At 38.5% G+C, this 18740-nt stretch overlaps 1 protein-coding gene across 2 annotated transcripts in view; it reads left to right on the top strand.

Annotated features, from left to right (window-relative positions):
- The window catches only part of mdfi (MyoD family inhibitor), a 39750-nt gene that overhangs the window by 3556 nt on the left and 17454 nt on the right, over positions 1 to 18740 (top strand). Inside the window, exon 3 of one of the 2 annotated variants that reach the window (XM_067387321.1) lies at positions 13364 to 13501. In XM_067387321.1, coding sequence (XP_067243422.1) covers positions 13364 to 13501 — 138 coding nt within the window. Of the gene's footprint in view, positions 1 to 13360; positions 13502 to 18740 lie in introns of both variants that reach the window. The other variant, XM_067387320.1, reaches the window with a different exon arrangement.

Raw genomic sequence — 18740 nt, 5'->3', positions numbered from 1 at the left:
ATTTTTCATTAATCATATTCGAGGTAAAATGTTCAACTAATCGAGATTTTGATTTTAGGTCATATCTACCTTTACCTAGTGTATGCTATAAATATATGTGTGTATATTCTAAAGATACTAAAAATATTAACAAAAATAATTTAAATTGGCTAAAATTAAAAATTAAATTGAAATTCCCTTCCATTTCAGGCTTATGTAAGCAGTAGACAGTGAGGCAGCTCACTAGGTTTACAATAGAGCTAATAAGAGTAGACACTATTGTTTTTGTGCTTGGCTAGTGGAAGTCTGCAAACAGAGTTCACAGTGCTAGTGAAACATTCAGTGATTTGAAGGCTATGTACTTTGCTTAGTAGATGTGGAATCAAACATTGCAGTGAATGGGGTTCAGTGAGCTTTGGTTTGTCAGTAGGGCATTGAGGGACTCTAAATTCCAGAGGAGGAATGGGCCACTTGTAAATGCTCTTCAGATCCTCCAGACTGTCCTTCTAGCAAGGGGTCAAAGTTCCAGATTAGTCATGGTTCTCTATACAAAGGGCACTGCGGAATATGAGTGGCCTGTGTGTGTGTGTGTGTGTGTGTGTGTACAACCAAACATGTCCGTCTTTGGTCTGGGGGCTAGTGAACATGTGTATTCACAAACGTACGTGTGTGAACAACAAGTGGCTTTGAGCGCACCACCTCTGCAAACTGCCACAGTCCTCTCTGCAGGAATCATATCTGCAGGCGGAGGCCTTGTATTTACTGTGGGAGAGGGCAAGTCCTGGCCCAATCGTCCGTTTGCATAACAGTGCTGCAGAAACCAGCGAGCGTGTTGATTCCTGTACTGCTACAGCCAATACGCTATGGTAAAATTTGGCTATCGGGCATATATGCCATCTGCCCAATAACCGCTAATTACATTTAGCTCTGAATTGTTCCTAAATATTTGAGGTTTGTGCCTCAACTTGAAGCATACTCATTTAGACTGTGAGGAATTCTCATCTCACAGTGCTTAGACATTAAGCTTAAGTCGTTCATCCTGGTGTTTGCATTTGTCTAAAATTAAACATTTCCAATTTAAATGATGATATTGCAATGTTTTGTTTTTTCTTTTTAAATTTTCTTTTTACAGTTAAGCCCAACAGGATCTGCACTCATAGTCTAAAGAACTCTTTGAAAACACAAGCTTGCATGAGGCTGCCTGGTTACGGATATGGCGCCCGTCCGAGGCCAAACACTGCCTGCATTGACTAGCCTTCTTCAGCTTTAGTGCCATAGTTCTGTGTACAGGTCTGACTCACTGTGGGAGATCCACACTAACTCCCTGCTCTCCAGAGTGCATGACTAAAGCTGTTTTTGCTAGATACACACTAGGATTTGCTATTTCGAAAATCTTGATTCAGCAAGAATTAAGGCTAAAGGCCTTTTTTGTGTAATTTGAGACTTGACGAACTGCCAACATCTCTGCTTCTGCTTGAATTGAGCTGTGATTTGACAGTGATGACAGGGAGCTCTGTTTGTTTTTAAGATTTATGAATCCTGTAACAGTTTTTACATAAAGTGCAAATATAAGAGAACTTCATAAATGTAGGAGACTGCAAAGAGGGCAACAAATTTCTATATCTATGCATCATGGTTTGATAAGATCATTTTGCATTATGTTTCACAAAACTGTGGTCAAAGATGTGGAAAGCAGTTATGTGATGGGGCGGGATTTTTCTCTTTACATAAATGTCAAAAAAATGTGCAAAAACTGTGCAACATCAAGCGTCTTGATAGACAACATTCTGTACTTAGTAATTTTAATAATCAATGCTAAATTAATAAATCATTTCTAAATTAAGTTAATACACATTCTGTAGATTGAAGGAAAGTTTTTATTAGCATTTCTTAAAGGGATAGTTCACCCCCCCACCCACCCACCCAAAAAAAAAAATTGTAATCCATTACTCACCCTCATGCCGTTCCAAACCCATGAGACATTCGTTCATCTTCAAAACACAAATGAAGATATTTTAAATGAAATCTGAGAGATCGACAGTCCACGAACAACTTTGTTGCTTCAGAAAGTTCATAAAGAGATCGTAAAACTAATTCATATGAATTGAGCGGTTTAGTCAAAATTTTTTTTAAAGAGACTCGATCACTTTGTATCATGAACAGGTTGAATTTAGGGTTTTATTCATATTTAAACACTGAGCAGACATAAACAGAAGCTCAACTGTACTTGCTTGATGCGCAAGATCAAACCTCATTGGTTCTTGCGGAAGCAAGAATGTTGCGTAACTCATGATATTGAACCTCATTGGTTCTCGCACGTCAACGCATCACGTCAAAGCATGCTTGAGATTCCGTTTACCATAACTGATGTGTGCGTTGATGAATGTTTGTATGTGAAAATTCTATCTGTTCATCATATAAAGCGATCATATATCTTCAGAAAATTTGGACTAAACCGCTTAATTCATATGGATTAGTTTTACAATCTCTTTATTAGCTTTTTGAAGCGTCAAAGTGGTAGTTGCGATGACTGTCAATAGAGGAACAGAAATCTCTCAGATTTTATTAAAAGATCTTCATTTGTGTTCCGAAGATGAATGAAAGTCTTATGGGTTTAGAACGACATGAAGGTGAGTAAATGATGACATTTTGAGGATGAAAACATAAAATATAAAACAATTTAACTAAAGCATTTCTATCCTGATTAAATCTTTCTGAAGCAATCTAGTAAAATTCTCTAGTGTAAAGTATATTGCCAAGTGACAACAGTAATCTATGGTCCACTCATGATGTAGCCTATATTCTGACACACTTGAGCACTCTTGTTCAAATGGCTTGATATTCACGCTACATAATTATTTGCAAATGCTCAGCTGGCCTTTCAAGATGTATATTTTGGCTTCTCCTGACACGTCTGGGGCAGATATCACTCGCCAGTCTCCTTTGTGTGAGAAAGTTAGAGGAGATTTCATCATGTTGAAGCGTTGTGGGGTCTGTCTTTGATGCCTGGCCTGATGGTTTTAAGTTGCTGTCGTGAATCTCATGTGGGAGGATTTCTGCAGCTTTCACTTCAGTCATAAATCTTAATGTTAAAATGGCAAAATTAGCAAAGCGTTGCTCAAGAACATTTGGATTTTTTTGACTGAGAGGGTTCAAATGAGAGAGCAAGAGAGAGAGAGAGAGAGAGAGCGCAGATCAATGCTGACCTATGAGGCAGCTGTTGGCCACTCACCAGTGTGTTTGAAACTTCCTGTTCCTCCTTTGGAGCCAGTAGAGGTGCGTGACTGTGCAAAAGTGAATGTTTTTATGTTAAAGAGAACCAGGAGACATGGAATGTCACGCACAGAGATGCCAAGTCCTGAAACAGAGATACAAACCCCCCACTTTCTTCACACTGCTCTATCTCCTCACAAAAACTTTCGAGCACGAGATATAGTGCTGTTAAATCCTCCCTAAAGCCTGTTAAATACCAGACATTTTCTTTTTTAATGAGCTTACAGTGTTTTCCCCCCTCCTCTATTGTACTTGCTAAATAATCTGTGAATTTGGAAAAATTCCAAAACAGTTCTTTGAAGCTTTTTCCCCCAAGCGTGTGTTTTTACTCTTGGCCAGTTTACAAGCCCAGATTAGACTCTATTGTTTCAGAGCCAAGCTTAGTGAAGACGTTACTGTAGTTATCAGCATGTCTCTTCAGAGGATCAGCCACAGACATTTGCTTAATTATTTTCTTTTTGCTCCCCTAATTACATCCCTGAGGGGTCATTGCTATAAAAATTGTGTCAAAGTCATGATGGGCTCACAAATGTGTAACAGGGGAGCATGAATGTGGGCTTTAAATGAGATGCTTTGCTTTAATCCATCTGAGATGCTCCACTAAGTGGCACCACCTGTTTCCTGTAGCACTCAGTACAATTGCAGTATGTTGAGTAAGGTACAGATGAATGTGAATAAATATGCAACAGTCATTGAGTTTTTGTTTCAAAGGTCTGGCAAAGACCAATCATAATGATAATATATATAATGCTTGGGACACATTTCCAGATAGTTGAACAGCAAAAGAATATAATATAGAGAGAGTGAAATGGGTGCTGATTTAGTCATCCCAGGGCTCAAGACTAAAACCCCGTTCACACCGCCAACAACACGCAGTGACGTGATCCCATTCACTTTCAAAGGAGGGCTAGCAACTTCCGGCGACATGAGCGACAGTGACCGCTGGTGACAATGTAGGCGTCAAGCGACACGAGACAAATGTTCATACATTTTTAACTTTATGCAAATGAGTGTGAATTTTGTGAATGACAACCAATTGGAGTGCAGACTGTGGAGGTCATATCAACATTTCGAGTGGAGGCAAGAGAGGACAGAGTCCCGGAGTGATTTCACTGTTTCATATGATTTGACTCTAACCACATACATGGATATAATAAAATGATTAGTGGAAAAGAAACTGTTGGCGCCGACGGTCATAGTGAGTTTGATTCATACAATTGATAGTTTGTGTTAATTATGTGATGCAGTGAGTAGTTTAGCACTGCTGCCAGTCATATTACAGGTTCCCCTGTATTATGTTGATAATTAGGGATAATAAAATTGATTATTTGTCCAGTTCGAATGACGTTTTAGTCATTTTTGACAATGCGAGTGAGTTATTTTGTTGATTGATCGATCAATTGACTCTCCAACAACAGAATGCTACTTTTAATTCTTTTAAGTCTAATTTTTTTGTCAAATTAGAATGATATCTTAGTTTTATATATCACTTGTGCTTGCATTTTCTAAAGATATGGTCACAGACGTGCAGTCTACCAATAGCATTAAAGCGACAGCACTGGGAACGGCCACAAGCGCCTTCATAGTACAGAGACTTGCGACATACAGCAACAAAGAAGGGGGCTTAACATATGAGAGAGGTGGCACTGGTGAAAATGTTTTCAAAATGGTAGCGCCACCACCTGAGTACTGTGGTAGCATAAAATCAATAATAGACAAAACCAATAATAGTAGTTATATTTTTAATAATATTGTGTATATGGTTTAATTTTACAAATATTGTACGTCTTGTCCCATATAAATGCACATTTGTACAGTATAAACTAATGTAATATTATAAATATACTAAGCATCAACGCATCACGTCAAAGCATGCTTGAGATTCCGTTTACCATAACTGATGTGTGCGTTGATGAATGTTTGTATGTGAAAATTCTATCTGTTCATCATATAAAGCGATCATATATCTTCAGAAAATTTGGACTAAACCGCTTAATTCATATGGATTAGTTTTACAATCTCTTTATTAGCTTTTTGAAGCGTCAAAGTGGTAGTTGCGATGACTGTCAATAGAGGGACAGAAATCTCTCAGATTTTATTAAAAGATCTTCATTTGTGTTCCGAAGATGAATGAAAGTCTTATGGGTTTAGAACGACATGAAGGTGAGTAAATGATGACATTTTGAGGATGAAAACATAAAATATAAAACAATTTAACTAAAGCATAGGTTTATATTGTGTAACCTACCATTTGAATTCCTTAACTGTAAAATGTGAAATATTTGTTAAACTTTTTTTAGTTGCATTTAAAAAAAATAATCTGTGGTTATGTAGTAAAAATTAATTTAATAATTAATTAGAAAAAAAATAGAAAAATATATTTTTAGATAATAATTAAAAAAACAAACTTTTTTAAAAAAAATTTAAACTGTATAATGTATAATAAACTTCTCCATGTTTATTATGATTGGATCCTAAAAAGTTCAAAACCCCAGGATGAACAGGAGTATCTTTGGTGCATCTTCAAAAAGAAAGGCATTTATACATTTCTATTTCACTTTCAAAGGAGGGCTAGCAACTTCCGGCGACATGAGCGACAGTGACCGCTGGTGACAATGTAGGCGTCAAGCGACACGAGACAAATGTTCATACATTTTTAACTTTATGCAAATGAGTGTGAATTTTGTGAATGACAACCAATTGGAGTGCAGACTGTGGAGGTCATATCAACATTTCGAGTGGAGGCAAGAGAGGACAGAGTCCCGGAGTGATTTCACTGTTTCATATGATTTGACTCTAACCACATACATGGATATAATAAAATGATTAGTGGAAAAGAAACTGTTGGCGCCGACGGTCATAGTGAGTTTGATTCATACAATTGATAGTTTGTGTTATGTGATGCAGTGAGTAGTTTAGCACTGCTGCCAGTCATATTACAGGTTCCCCTGTATTATGTTGATAATTAGGGATAATAAAATTGATTATTTGTCCAGTTCGAATGACGTTTTAGTCATTTTTGACAATGCGAGTGAGTTATTTTGTTGATTGATCGATCAATTGACTCTCCAACAACAGAATGCTACTTTTAATTCTTTTAAGTCTAATTTTTTTGTCAAATTAGAATGATATCTTAGTTTTATATATCACTTGTGCTTGCATTTTCTAAAGATATGGTCACAGACGTGCAGTCTACCAATAGCATTAAAGCGACAGCACTGGGAACGCCCACAAGCGCCTTCATAGTACAGAGACTTGCGACATACAGCAACAAAGAAGGGGGCTTAACATATGAGAGAGGTGGCACTGGTGAAAATGTTTTCAAAATGGTAGCGCCACCACCTGAGTACTGTGGTAGCATAAAATCAATAATAGACAAAACCAATAATAGTAGTTATATTTTTAATAATATTGTGTATATGGTTTAATTTTACAAATATTGTACGTCTTGTCCCATATAAATGCACATTTGTACAGTATAAACTAATGTAATATTATAAATATACTAAGAACATTTAATTTAATTTAATTATTGAACATTTCTGCTAAAATAAATACTACAAAAATACTACAGCAATATGTTAAATATGCATCAGTGCAACCTCTAACAAAATTTTCCAACACTGGCAAGAAAGATTTTTGCAAAATATTACCATTTAGTTGCCATCTTGAGGTGCGTATACAGACATTTGTGACCACATTCTACCCACCTACTCAATAAAATGACAGACTTTAACTTCAGCTCACAATTGTTGATACTTGCAAATAGGTAATATGAAAGCACAACTTAACATAACCCAAGCAGCTGCCAGCATGTACTGTTATATTTCACATGTTGCATAATGATTTTAGATTGTGCAATCTCAATTATTATGCAGACATGACACAACACATTAGGAATCTGTCCTTGATGAGTTGTTTTTGCCTTCTACAGTGTATTTGCATTTTAACATTAAATCTGGTGTTTAGCACCTTTTTTTTCTCGAAAGTTATCTCAAAGCACACACCAGTTGTGAATTTAAGGAACGCAGTCTGCAGTGTATGATTCTGTACCCCTCCAATTCCCAAATCTGTATCCCTCTGTTCTCTGTGCCCTGTGGCCAGCACATTGTTCCAGATGCCTGCAGAGCTACAGCGGACTCTGTCTGCCAAACCTGAAGCCGATGATAATATTAGCCTACAGCTGCATTTAAATCAACCTCATTTTAATGCCTTTCATTTCATCTGTTCTTTTCTTTTACCTCTCCCCTTGTTTTTCCCATCCTTGCCCTGTGCTAGCATAATATCACCCTCGGTGGATTTTAAAGAGTGATGGTTTTAATTAGTCAGGGTAATGACAAGTAATTAACTCCCAACACAAGTGGCCAGTGCACTGCTCCTCCAGGCCTGCCTCTGAGGTTGCCTGATATTTAACAGTTTTCTTTGTCACGTTACCCCAATATATTTTTCTCCAGGCATACACTGAATAGTGAAGTTGCGAGTTTTACGCTTCGATTCTGCAAATTATCTCTAGATTGAAAGTGATGTTATTTTCACTGGCACACAAGAGAAAGTACCTTTCAAATGGTGTAATCTCTTGTATTCTATTAAAAACTGAATTTACAGTCATTGCTGTTAGAGGAGGTCTCATCGAGTCAAAGGAGAAGTTCTGGATCTGAGTTGGAGAAAGTTCTAATTCAAGCATGTCTCTCGCTTAGTCTTCAGTTCAGCTATTCCACTGAGACGCATGGGGGTGTGAAATATCTCTAAGTCTCTTGTCAGTCTCTCTCTCTCTCTCTCTTTCTCTTTGTCTCTTTCTTCTGAAAGAGCATTAGTAGGGGTTGCTGAGGAAAGAGCAACTCTGCCACAAAATAAAGAAAGGCTGGGGCTTGAGAGTTGAGAGTATTTCAAAGTGTCCCTGTAAAGCCACATGGCTGCTCAGTCTCTAATACCAGGCCTCATACCTGACTGCTCAAAGATTATAGAAAGTCTCAGTGTGTGCTCGCAGACCTCAGGAGTAAATAAGGCAACACCACAGAAAGGAGAGAAAGAGATTGAGAAAAAGAGGGAGATGGAGAGCTTCGAGGCAGAGAGAGTGACTCAGAATCAGCCGTGTATGAGTGTCTTGGCCTGTTAACCGGCGGATGTTAAACACACCCGCAGAACATTGGTCATTCTGCTCACTCATTAAAGGTGAAGTGTGTCATTTTTTGGATGGTGCAATTGTTCTGTCCCAATTTAATATTCAGAGGAAATGGTTTATAGGTTGATGTCCCAACAAATGCAACATTTTGTAGTTGTTTGAGCTTCCAGACTCATTGGCCAAACCAATAGCATGAGTTTGAAATTGTCATTTTGCAATTCTGTTTAGTGACGACATTGGTGCAGAAACAACACACTTCACCTGTAACGGGATCGTTCATAAATCATCATATACTCGCCTTTAATGTTGTTCCAAACCTGTATAACTTCCTTTCTTTGGAAGCTAATTTCCTTCCTTCTGCATGTGTATATATATAAAAAACAGCAAACAATTTAATGAAAGTCAGTGGGTTTCAGTGTTGTTTTTGACCCCACTCTCTTTCTATAGACAGTTTAAAGAGTTTTTCAGTTTTTAAGCATTATTCAAAATAGCGTCTTTTGTGTTCCACAGAATAAAAAGACAGGTCTTAATTACATGAATGACGGAATTTATTTTTTTGGGGTGAACTATGTTTAAGAAATAAACGTGTGCCAACATAATACAGAATATTGCTGTGAACCTTAAATGAGTTTGTACCAATAGGGTGCTGATGTACATTTTTCCAAGCAATCTTTACCACAAGACACCTCATTCCTGTTGTCGTGGGAAAAGTGCTATAAAATTTATGTGGGCTTTTTCCCCCCACAACAGCAAACATTACATGTAGTGCAATGCCTTTAATGCCATAAAGTCTTTATGACCATTACTCAGATACTATATTTTTATTCCTATGTTCGTGTGTTGTTTACTGGGAAATGCATGAGCCATGTTTACAAGTCAAGTTAAATTTCCACACATTTTCTGCCTTTAGGGTCCACACACGTTGCGTGTACAAGTAATGTCCTGTATACACATTTTGCATACTTTTATTTATTTATTTATTTATTTATGTATTTGGCCAGCTCAAAACAACTTGTGTCTAAAGCACTAGATTGTTAACCCGGAAATCTGATTCAGAAAGGCTTTTGCAAACGTGGCATAATTGCTCAGATCATTAAGTGCAGGTTCTTGAAATTCCTCATTGCTTCAGCCACACAATGTGGAAGGCTGAGCTGAAACTATGATGCCTGCACTGTAAATCTCCCCTGCCTGCTGTACGGCTTGATTATGATGAGGAATTAAAGCTCTGCCTTTGATAACTGCTGGGTTCCAGTTGCTAATGCTCAGTGATCCACAGCAATGGGAGAACAGAAGGAGCTGACGCACGCTTCAGTGCCACAGCGGTATAAAGGCAGACTTCTGTTCAGCAGCGTTACCGAGGCAGGCTTCAGTGGTCTGTGTTTTAAAGCTAAAATGGTTCATAAACGTGATCCCTGTCTGTCCACAGCCCCAGCTCTGCTCTCACACTCACCCACAACAGCTTATAAACTCTCTGAACCCTGCAGGTTTCACTTTCTCATTTTTCTTTTTCTATGTCTTTGTATTGCTTTTCTTTAATAACTGAATGTGTATTTCTGGAATACTCAGCTTTCTGGAATACTGTAATTGTGATTGATTTCAGGGGCGCAGGAGACATTATCAAAGTGGGGGGGACCAAACTGCAGCTGTTATTGTTATGACCACGGACGGTGCACGTGTGCATACCGAACGCGTCTTTCCACGCTCATGAGCAAAGGAGTTTCTTTGAAAGGCTCGCACGTGAGGCTGAGCGGTCTCGATATCTCTTTTATAGATGCAATCAATGCTTTTAACTTTCTAGATGTAATTACCGAAATCAAAACAGTCCATAAACTACAAATCCTCACGAAAACTTCAGTCAAGCTAGCTCGCACGTCAATCTGAGAGATCAGCTTCCTTACCTTAAAGCGTCAAATTTCTCGGTTTCTAAATGAACGGTTTGGCTTGATTGACAAACGCTAACATTCAGCCACGATTTATATACCATCGACCTGTCCTAAAATGTTAGCACGCTGTGATTGATTGCTTGGAGATCGCGTGTTTCTCCGTTCGAGAGCGCATTTCCTCTTCTTCACATCTGCGACAAAACAGTTGATTCTTTTCAAAACTGCGGGGGTCCTGACCCCCCTGTCCCCCATGCTCACGGCGCACCTGATTGATTGATCACAGCATTCCATGGTCAAATATTTTTGTATAATGCTAAACTGCTGAACTCTTTGATAGACTTTTTTTTACTACTCTGTGGTCTATTTTTTTTCCTCCTTCAGAACTCAAATAAGTTTATTTTATCGCAAAGTAAACCTCTTCTTCCTGATACAAGATCACCCTTGTCACCCTTTTGATTATCTGTCTGTAAATATACAGATTAGATATGTATTAAAAATGTGTTTCTCTCAAAGTTCTTGCTTTTTAGGCTCACACATTCTCTGCTGTGGTTAGAGGTTAATTTTTGTGACTTTTGCTGCTGTTATTGTGACTTTTCCTGCTCCGTCAGCAGCTGCTTCCAGATGTGAACTTACCAATTCCAGCTCCTTTATTACTACACAGGCACATACAGGATATAAGGCCTTGGGGTCTGCACTGCACCACATGATGCTTTCAGACCTCAGCAGGCAAAGTGTCGGGTATATTTCTGCTGCTAACATGAAGTGTTGCAAACACTTTTATTTGTCATTGAGGTCGAGGAGGACAGAATGTTGATGTTTCTATGAGCTATGAGCTCAGGCCTTGACAATTTGTCTGCTGTTGGAGTTTTGGTTGTGGAAATGGGGGATGGAAGCCCCTCGTGAGTCGTCTTGGTTTGCCTGCTCAGAGGTGGAGTTTAGTAGAGAAAATAAATAAGGCCATCTGGTTACGATGCTGTCGGCAGCTAGATCTGTCTGATGCTGATAGGGCAAGATTCCTGTCATTCAAACACTCTTTTATTTCTCTTTCTGGCTCTCTTTCTCACCAAGGTCTAGGGACCTTTTATTTTATTCTCAAAAACATATTCAAAACTACATATTTTCTACTAGGTTGCCTAAACAACCAGTTGATGAACTGGTCTTACTTGGTTGGATTTGGACTCACCTGACCTTGGTCAGATATGGTTCTCAGGGGGCGCTTAAAATGCATTGTCCAAAGACATCTATTCAAATGCTGTTACTGCAGTGCTTTAGAGGAGATAAAAATATGGAACGTTTCTGAGAGGGTTTTACTAGTCAGAATTGTGAGATATAAGCTTAGAATTCTGAGAATAAAGTCAGTCTTGCACAATTGCAACATATAAACAATTCTGACTTTTTCTCGCAATTGTGAGTTTATATCTCAGAGTTCTGAGAAAAGCCAGAATTGCGAGATGTAAACTCGCAATTAGGGCTGCACAATTAATCGAATTTCGAATCGCGATTACAATTACGGATGCCACGATTTCATCATCGTTCAAAGGCGCGATTACAAGGAAAAATATCCACTTGCATTAATCTGTATTTAAGAGTTGTGTTATGAGCCTGTCACGTTGTGAGAGACGAATCACGACTACTTCAGAATGTAAAAGACCTAACCCAGCACAAAAGGAGCTACCAGTGACGTAAATGTACGGTGACCCACCATTTTTAAAAAGCCATGTACACGGACTATATATTTACTCCACGAACTAAAACAGTGATAGATGGACCTCTAATCCATACGCTAAGGAGAAAATCCAGGGTGACTTTGAGCAGACCAAGCGAAACATGATTATGTATTTCTGCTAAGCTAGCAACATTGGGCATGAACCACACAGGCACAGCAAAAGCTAATACCATTTCTTATGCTGTCTACTTTCTTTATATAACAGTTCTATCTAATAACGTTTTAGACAGGACTGTTAAACAGATCGTCAGCTAATGAAGACGTAATATTTTATGGAATACTTGTGTGCTCAGTATTTGTCTGAATTGTTCTCAGCACCGTCAAAATAAAAGTAACAATAACAAGCGCAGTTTACGTCACTTCGGGCCCTAGCGGACATGAACATTAGTTCTTGGGGAACCACACTGGTGGCAAAAGCCCCTATTATTATACCATGCATATGTTGACTTTTTTATCGTAATTAATAATCGTAATTCAAATTTCAAGGGAATAATCAACAATTATGATTTATGGCATAATCATGCAGCCCTAATCGCAGTTGTGAGAAAAAAAAAGTCAGAATTGAGAGATAAAAAGTCACAATTTTTTTTTTTTATATAGTGTCGGAAACAAGCTTATATATTTTATAATGCAAACTGCCTAATAGTCATTCATTGGATTACTATTCAATTCAAATGCCATCTTGGCTAGGTCAATTCTGTAAAAAGCGATCCTCTTGTCCACAAAATTACGAGATAAGGAAAAAGAAATAAAAATCCCTCAACACACTCACACAATCACACAAAAAAAGGTAGAAACTGGAGCCTGCCAAGATAAAAGGCAGAGAGTCACTAAAGGAAATAAACGGAAAGCAATGGACTGATGTTCCACAAGAGATGCTGTGTTTATCAGACAGCCAGTAAAGCCCAGCTGGCTTCCATTTGGGTAGGTATGGGACAGAGGCCAGGAAGGAGCAGAGCTCAGTTGTACTCAGCACAGCTAAACACAGCGCTTCTCCTTGCTAAGACCCAGTCCTGACCCTCTTTGATGTCATGCTGCTCTAGCCTTCTCAGACAGTCCTGTATAATTACCAGGCCACATAATAAGACCACTTGGCTCCAGCGCTAACTTATAAAACACGCACACACAAACACATGCTGCTGACCGCATGAATGCGCTTTCACAGATACGTGAGCAAAGCACACCAAATACAGTGCGCGTAAAGTGATGATCTAGCAAAATAGCTGGTGCAAGTATAAACACAAACTGAGCATCCACATTGTACTATTGTTGCATCAAGACACTTTAGAAATAGATCTGAAAGCAACGCTTTGTGTAATCTCTGTGTAACTTTTATATCCTTTCTCTCTCCTCCTTGTTTGTGTTTTTTGGCCTCAGAAGGGAATGAAACCGGTGAGCAGACAGCACAGAATTCAAACACTCCACCCATGGAAAAGACAGGAGACGTGGAGAATGGCAACAACAACAACAGCCTGTCCCAACCAGACCTCACCAGCACTCCTGGCAAAAGCATAATATGTAAGCATGAAACAATTGGACTATGTTACCTAGCAGGCCTTTCACAGTTTGTTTGTGCTTGGTATGTTTGTTGCATTGTTATGGAAACTAATAAAATGATGAAAACTATAAAATGAGGATATTAGGACTTAAGGGTGAGACACTGGCCAGAGGGACAGAGATGGTAAGGTCTCTGTTCTAAGAGAATTTGGTGAACTTGGATTTGTCAGTGAAATGTTTTTGTATTGCCTTTTTTATAGGACAGGAAATTATGTGGGTAATGGGATCAAAATGAAAGGCTTTGGTGTTATCTGTCTATAGTGGTTCTTGCTAAAGACTCGCTGATCAACTCAATGAAAAACACATCAAAGGCCATCTTTTTGCATTTCCTACAGATAAGAATAAGAATAATATTAATAAAATGTCTGCATAAAATAAAATTTCACTTAAAAAATTGTGTTTTAGACTAGTTTAGACTAGATTAGACTAGTGTTTTGATATCTTTTATGATGGAGGGGTACATCAAGGGGTACTTCAAAATGTGCCCCGCATCCAGCAAGGATATTTTTTAAATATATCTCCGATTGTGTTCGTCTGAAAGAAGAAATTCATATACACCTAGGATGGCTTGAGGGTGATTAAATCATGGGATAATTTTCATTTTGGGTGAACTAACATTTTAAGTTTATCTTTAGAACATTCTTGAGTATTTTTTGGAAGTACAAAATATTCTTACGTTTTTCCTCTGAAGAAAATTAGAAGAAAATTGCAGTTAAGAAGAATTTTATTCTTAAGAATGTTTTGTGAATTCGACTCCTCCCCTATATGAGAGCCTCAGCACAATATGTCAGTGTAAGTACACTAACTTCAGGGCCACGGCTCTGACTGCTCATAAAATCTTGAGCAATGAATGTTCTGGAGATGAAGGAGGGATGCGTGTACCGGTGCTGAGTCTGTAGTGTGTAGATGTAGACTGGGTGTGTACTAGTCAGTAGGCTGTGACTAAGTCCTCTGACTAAAGGGTAGATTTTGGACATGTCCTGTTATTGAGTCACACCAGTACCAGTACCTCTGAGACAGCCTATCCACCCATAACCTGAAATACCTACATACACATAATGAGCACACTGACTAATCACACACACAGCTGTGTTTGTGTTTATCTACAGCTCAGTGTATTAAATCAATTCATTAAACAGTACGGTACAAAAAATATTGCTGTAAGAACCCAGACATAGATTCACTTTGGCAGGACAATGGCTGAGGCTTGCTTCATGTCAGCTGAAGTTGGTTAAGAGGTGCGTGAAATGGCCCATACTTGCCTTATTTACAACTGAGATTTGATATTTTTGGAGGTAGCTAGCTGCTATTGTTGTGATGTTGCCTTGGAAACAGTGCCAGGTGAATTATAGCACTGTGCTTTTGGCAGTCAACACCAGCTTTCTTACTGCCCTCCAAAGCATATATTGGTGATAGTGTTACATGGTCTTTCATCTTACTTTTCACATTAAACATGGGATTTTGGATTTGTATGATGTCAGTTTATTTGAAGTATAATAGGGCTGAGTGGTATGGCCCAATCCCAATTCTATTTTATACCCCTTCCCCTTACCCCTACGCCTACCCCTTCCCCTTCCCCTTGCCCCTTGAAACAGAGTGTCAAGGGGTAGGGCTGAAAATATTCCCCTAAGAATTGGGACACCACTACTAGACCGTTACACATCATCATTACAAGTCGTCGCTAGCTCCTACGTCATAGATGCGCCGATGTTTATCACACACTTCTAAAGGCCAATTCACACCACACCGACAACACTCGTCTATTGGAGTTTGTTGGATCGGTGTGATACCCCTGTTGGCATCTGTTGGAGTCGGTTTTCACCCGACTGAACATGTTTAATCGGCGTTTGTCGGGTCGTGGAATGTCTGCGCGGTGTGAACAGTTTTCCAACAGACGGCAACAAACTCACGTAATCTGACCTGGCCACGAACCGTTGCCATGACGATGAGGCAAGTCCCCTGCAAAGACAGCTGTTTGATCGCACCCGCGCCTCACACACACACACAACAAAGCAGTGGAAACCTGACATCGCAGCTTGTTCATTATAAAAAATAAAATACTGTTAAAAAAATATACAAAAGGTACAATAGTCCATATAGTGCAATCCGTGCCATTCAGCAAGAGCAGCTGCTCCACTTCACCAAAAGAGAGAGGTAACGTTAACCACTATGAGAGCAACGCAGGTTTACCTTCAGTTTCGTTTTTAATAATTCGTTTTGTCTTGTTTAGCTACATGGTTGTATATGCTTATGGGTCTCGTTAATAAAAAGGGTCGCTCTAAAAAAATTGTTTGTTGGTGTGGTGTGAATTGGCCTTTTAAGATGCCTGTAGTGATCTCTGTTGCTTGGGCGACAGATATTTTTTTTGCATTTGTCTTCAGTTCAAAGGAGACGAACCTGCGTGTTTCCTCAGGAGTCCCTGGTTGATACAGAACATAAAATACTGATGAATAAGCATGCAAACTGAATGCACTTTTTGTTTATATCATGTAACGTATTTATGGACGTAACCACAACAAAACAATACATTAATCAGGCATTCGGCAAAAAGACAAGTTAGCTGCCACCGGATTTGAATTTATGTTGTCAAATCAACGCGGGTTTCAATAAAATATAAACAAAATTGTTGTGGAACTATCATAAAGTAAAAAACATTAGCGAACTGTTTTCATAGCGATTTTAACAAAAAATTTTTCGGAGAACATAACCGTATACATGAACACAAGATTAAAGGCAACATAAAACAAGTGATTATTTATTACTAAAATACTGTTTACCGTAAAAAAAATACTTACATTTATGGGTCTCTCTGCTCGCTTGGTCGGCCATGTTGGAAATTTATCATACCCCTTCGTCTGAAGTGTGGTCCCGAAAAATCTTCGTTTGAAGGGCTACCTGGCCCTTCCCCCTACCCCTTCCCCTCCAACCAAATGAGAATTGGGACACCCCTACCCCTTCACGTGAACGCGCGAAACAAAGGGGAAGGGGTAAGGGGTAGAATTGGGATTGGGCCATATATACCAGTATATACCATGCAATGGTAGAAATGTGTGATGGGTGGAGATTTAGCTATACCATCGTAGATATATAGATTCAGATGCGAGAATGACCAAACATGGATGGTGCAAAAATGCACAGCAGAACATGTCCCAAAACCAAATTTTGTTCTTAAGAGGTGTTGAAAGAGCAGTTTTCTTAAATGCATCTCTGATCCAGTGCTACAGCGGCATAAAGTGATAGTTGATTTTCTTTCACTGCAATATATTACCTACTGGTTAAAAGGGAAAATGGATGTTTTATCACACATGGACCCCTTTCATTAAGTATATAGGTATTTCACATATACTTTTTTGCAAAACCTTGGAAGGCCAACATGAACTTATGAATGTATGAATGTACTTATTGTGATCTGAGGTCACTATTTTAGTGTTTTGTTATGTTAAAGTAAATAATAATAATAATAAATATAGTTGCAAGCAGAAATTACGGGGCCAAGCACAAAAACAGCACAATAAGCCAGCCAACAGCAGCAGTGAGCAATTAAAGACCTATTAAGAGCTAAAAAAAGAGCTAAAAAATTATCAAAAATGAGTATTTACTGGTTCATCAATTTCAACCAATAGATGGCACTGTGACCAAATTAATGTGGTATGGTCAGAGTGAGGTGACAATGACACTGGCAAAGTTTGGTGTCAATATGTTAAAGCATTGCAGAGATACAGCTTCAAGAGTCGTTTTTGCATCATGCCTCAAATTCGTTGTTCCGGTATACGAAAACAGTTTGACGCATTGCCTTGAAATACATAACATTTTGTCGGCATGGTCTGAAAATTATACGGTTCAATTTTGGTGAAAATTGGAGCAACGGTCTAGGAGGAGTTCGAAAAAGTAGGTTTTAAAGAAAAACAATATGGCGGACAGGAAGTTCAGCCAACTACCAAATTTGGTATCTATGTTTTCAGAATGACCCAAGAAATCTACTGGGTCCAGTTCCATTACAATCAGTTAATATAGTCAAAAGTTATTAGCATTTTTGTAAATTCTGTTATAACTTTTAACCACAAGGTGGCGCTGCGCCAAACCTTTTTGAGTATGGTCACGGCATGGTGCCAAAGACGCATAACGAGTTTCATAACGATATGCTAATGCATTCATAAATTACAGCATTTTAGCATAAAATTCAAAATGGGTGACGGCCAAAATGGCCGATATGGAAAAAATGGATAACATTCGACTCAGCATGATGCCCCGAATCCAACAAGACCAAATTTATAATTTTTGTACAAACCCATCAGAAGTTATAAGCAAAAATAATTTTTCATATCTCCGCACCAGTAGGTGGACCTGTGCCGAAACTTTGCATGTTGCCTCAGGTCATGCTTGTGATGACATATTCCAAGTTTGGTCTGAATACGATAAAGCGTTATGGAGATACAGCCTTACGTGTATTTTTGCAAGCACTTCGTACAATTCGTTTGCGTGTTTTTCGAAAATGGTTTGAGGAAACGACTTGATTCCATAACTTTTTGTCGGCACGGTCTGAAGATGATCTAGTCCAATTCCTAGGAGGAGTTCGAAAAAGTAGGTTTTTCAGAAAATTCAAAATGGCGGAGAAATTTTCATGACAGAAAATGATGTCATAGGGTGCATGACCCACGGAATCAGAGTAAAAAAGAATTTTGGTTCTAACCTTTACGGTTCAAAAGTTATTAACATAAACATGAGCGCAACTTTGGACAGCTGGTAGCACTAGAGGGATTGAGCCAAATTTGCTATGGACACAGTTCAGACTGTCCTCTAACTCTGTGCCAAATTTCACAATTTTTTACCATACGGTTCTATGGGTTGCCATAGACTCAAGAGCGGAAGAAGAAGAAGAAGAAATCAACAATAAAAAGAAATCTAATGATAACAATAGGAGCCTACGCACCTTCGGTGCTTGGCCCCTAATAAAGAGGTGTTGAATTTCATTTTATTGCTTACATTCATTACCAATTCAAAAGTTTGGGCTTGGTAAGATTTTTTAAAGGCCTCATAGCTCAAAGCTGTAATTATTTGTTAAAAAATACAGTACATATTTTACAGATTTCAGTTTTTTCAGGATTCTTTGATGAATAAAAATTCTGAAGAACAACATTTATTTGAAATAGATTTTTTTTTTTTTGCTGTTCCTAAACCAAATTTCACATTTGCATTTAAA

Source organism: Chanodichthys erythropterus, chromosome 6 (assembly GCF_024489055.1).
Source record: "Chanodichthys erythropterus isolate Z2021 chromosome 6, ASM2448905v1, whole genome shotgun sequence".
In the NCBI taxonomy this organism is placed as follows: Eukaryota; Metazoa; Chordata; class Actinopteri; order Cypriniformes; family Xenocyprididae; genus Chanodichthys; species Chanodichthys erythropterus.
This window is presented reverse-complemented; position numbering and strand designations above follow the sequence as displayed.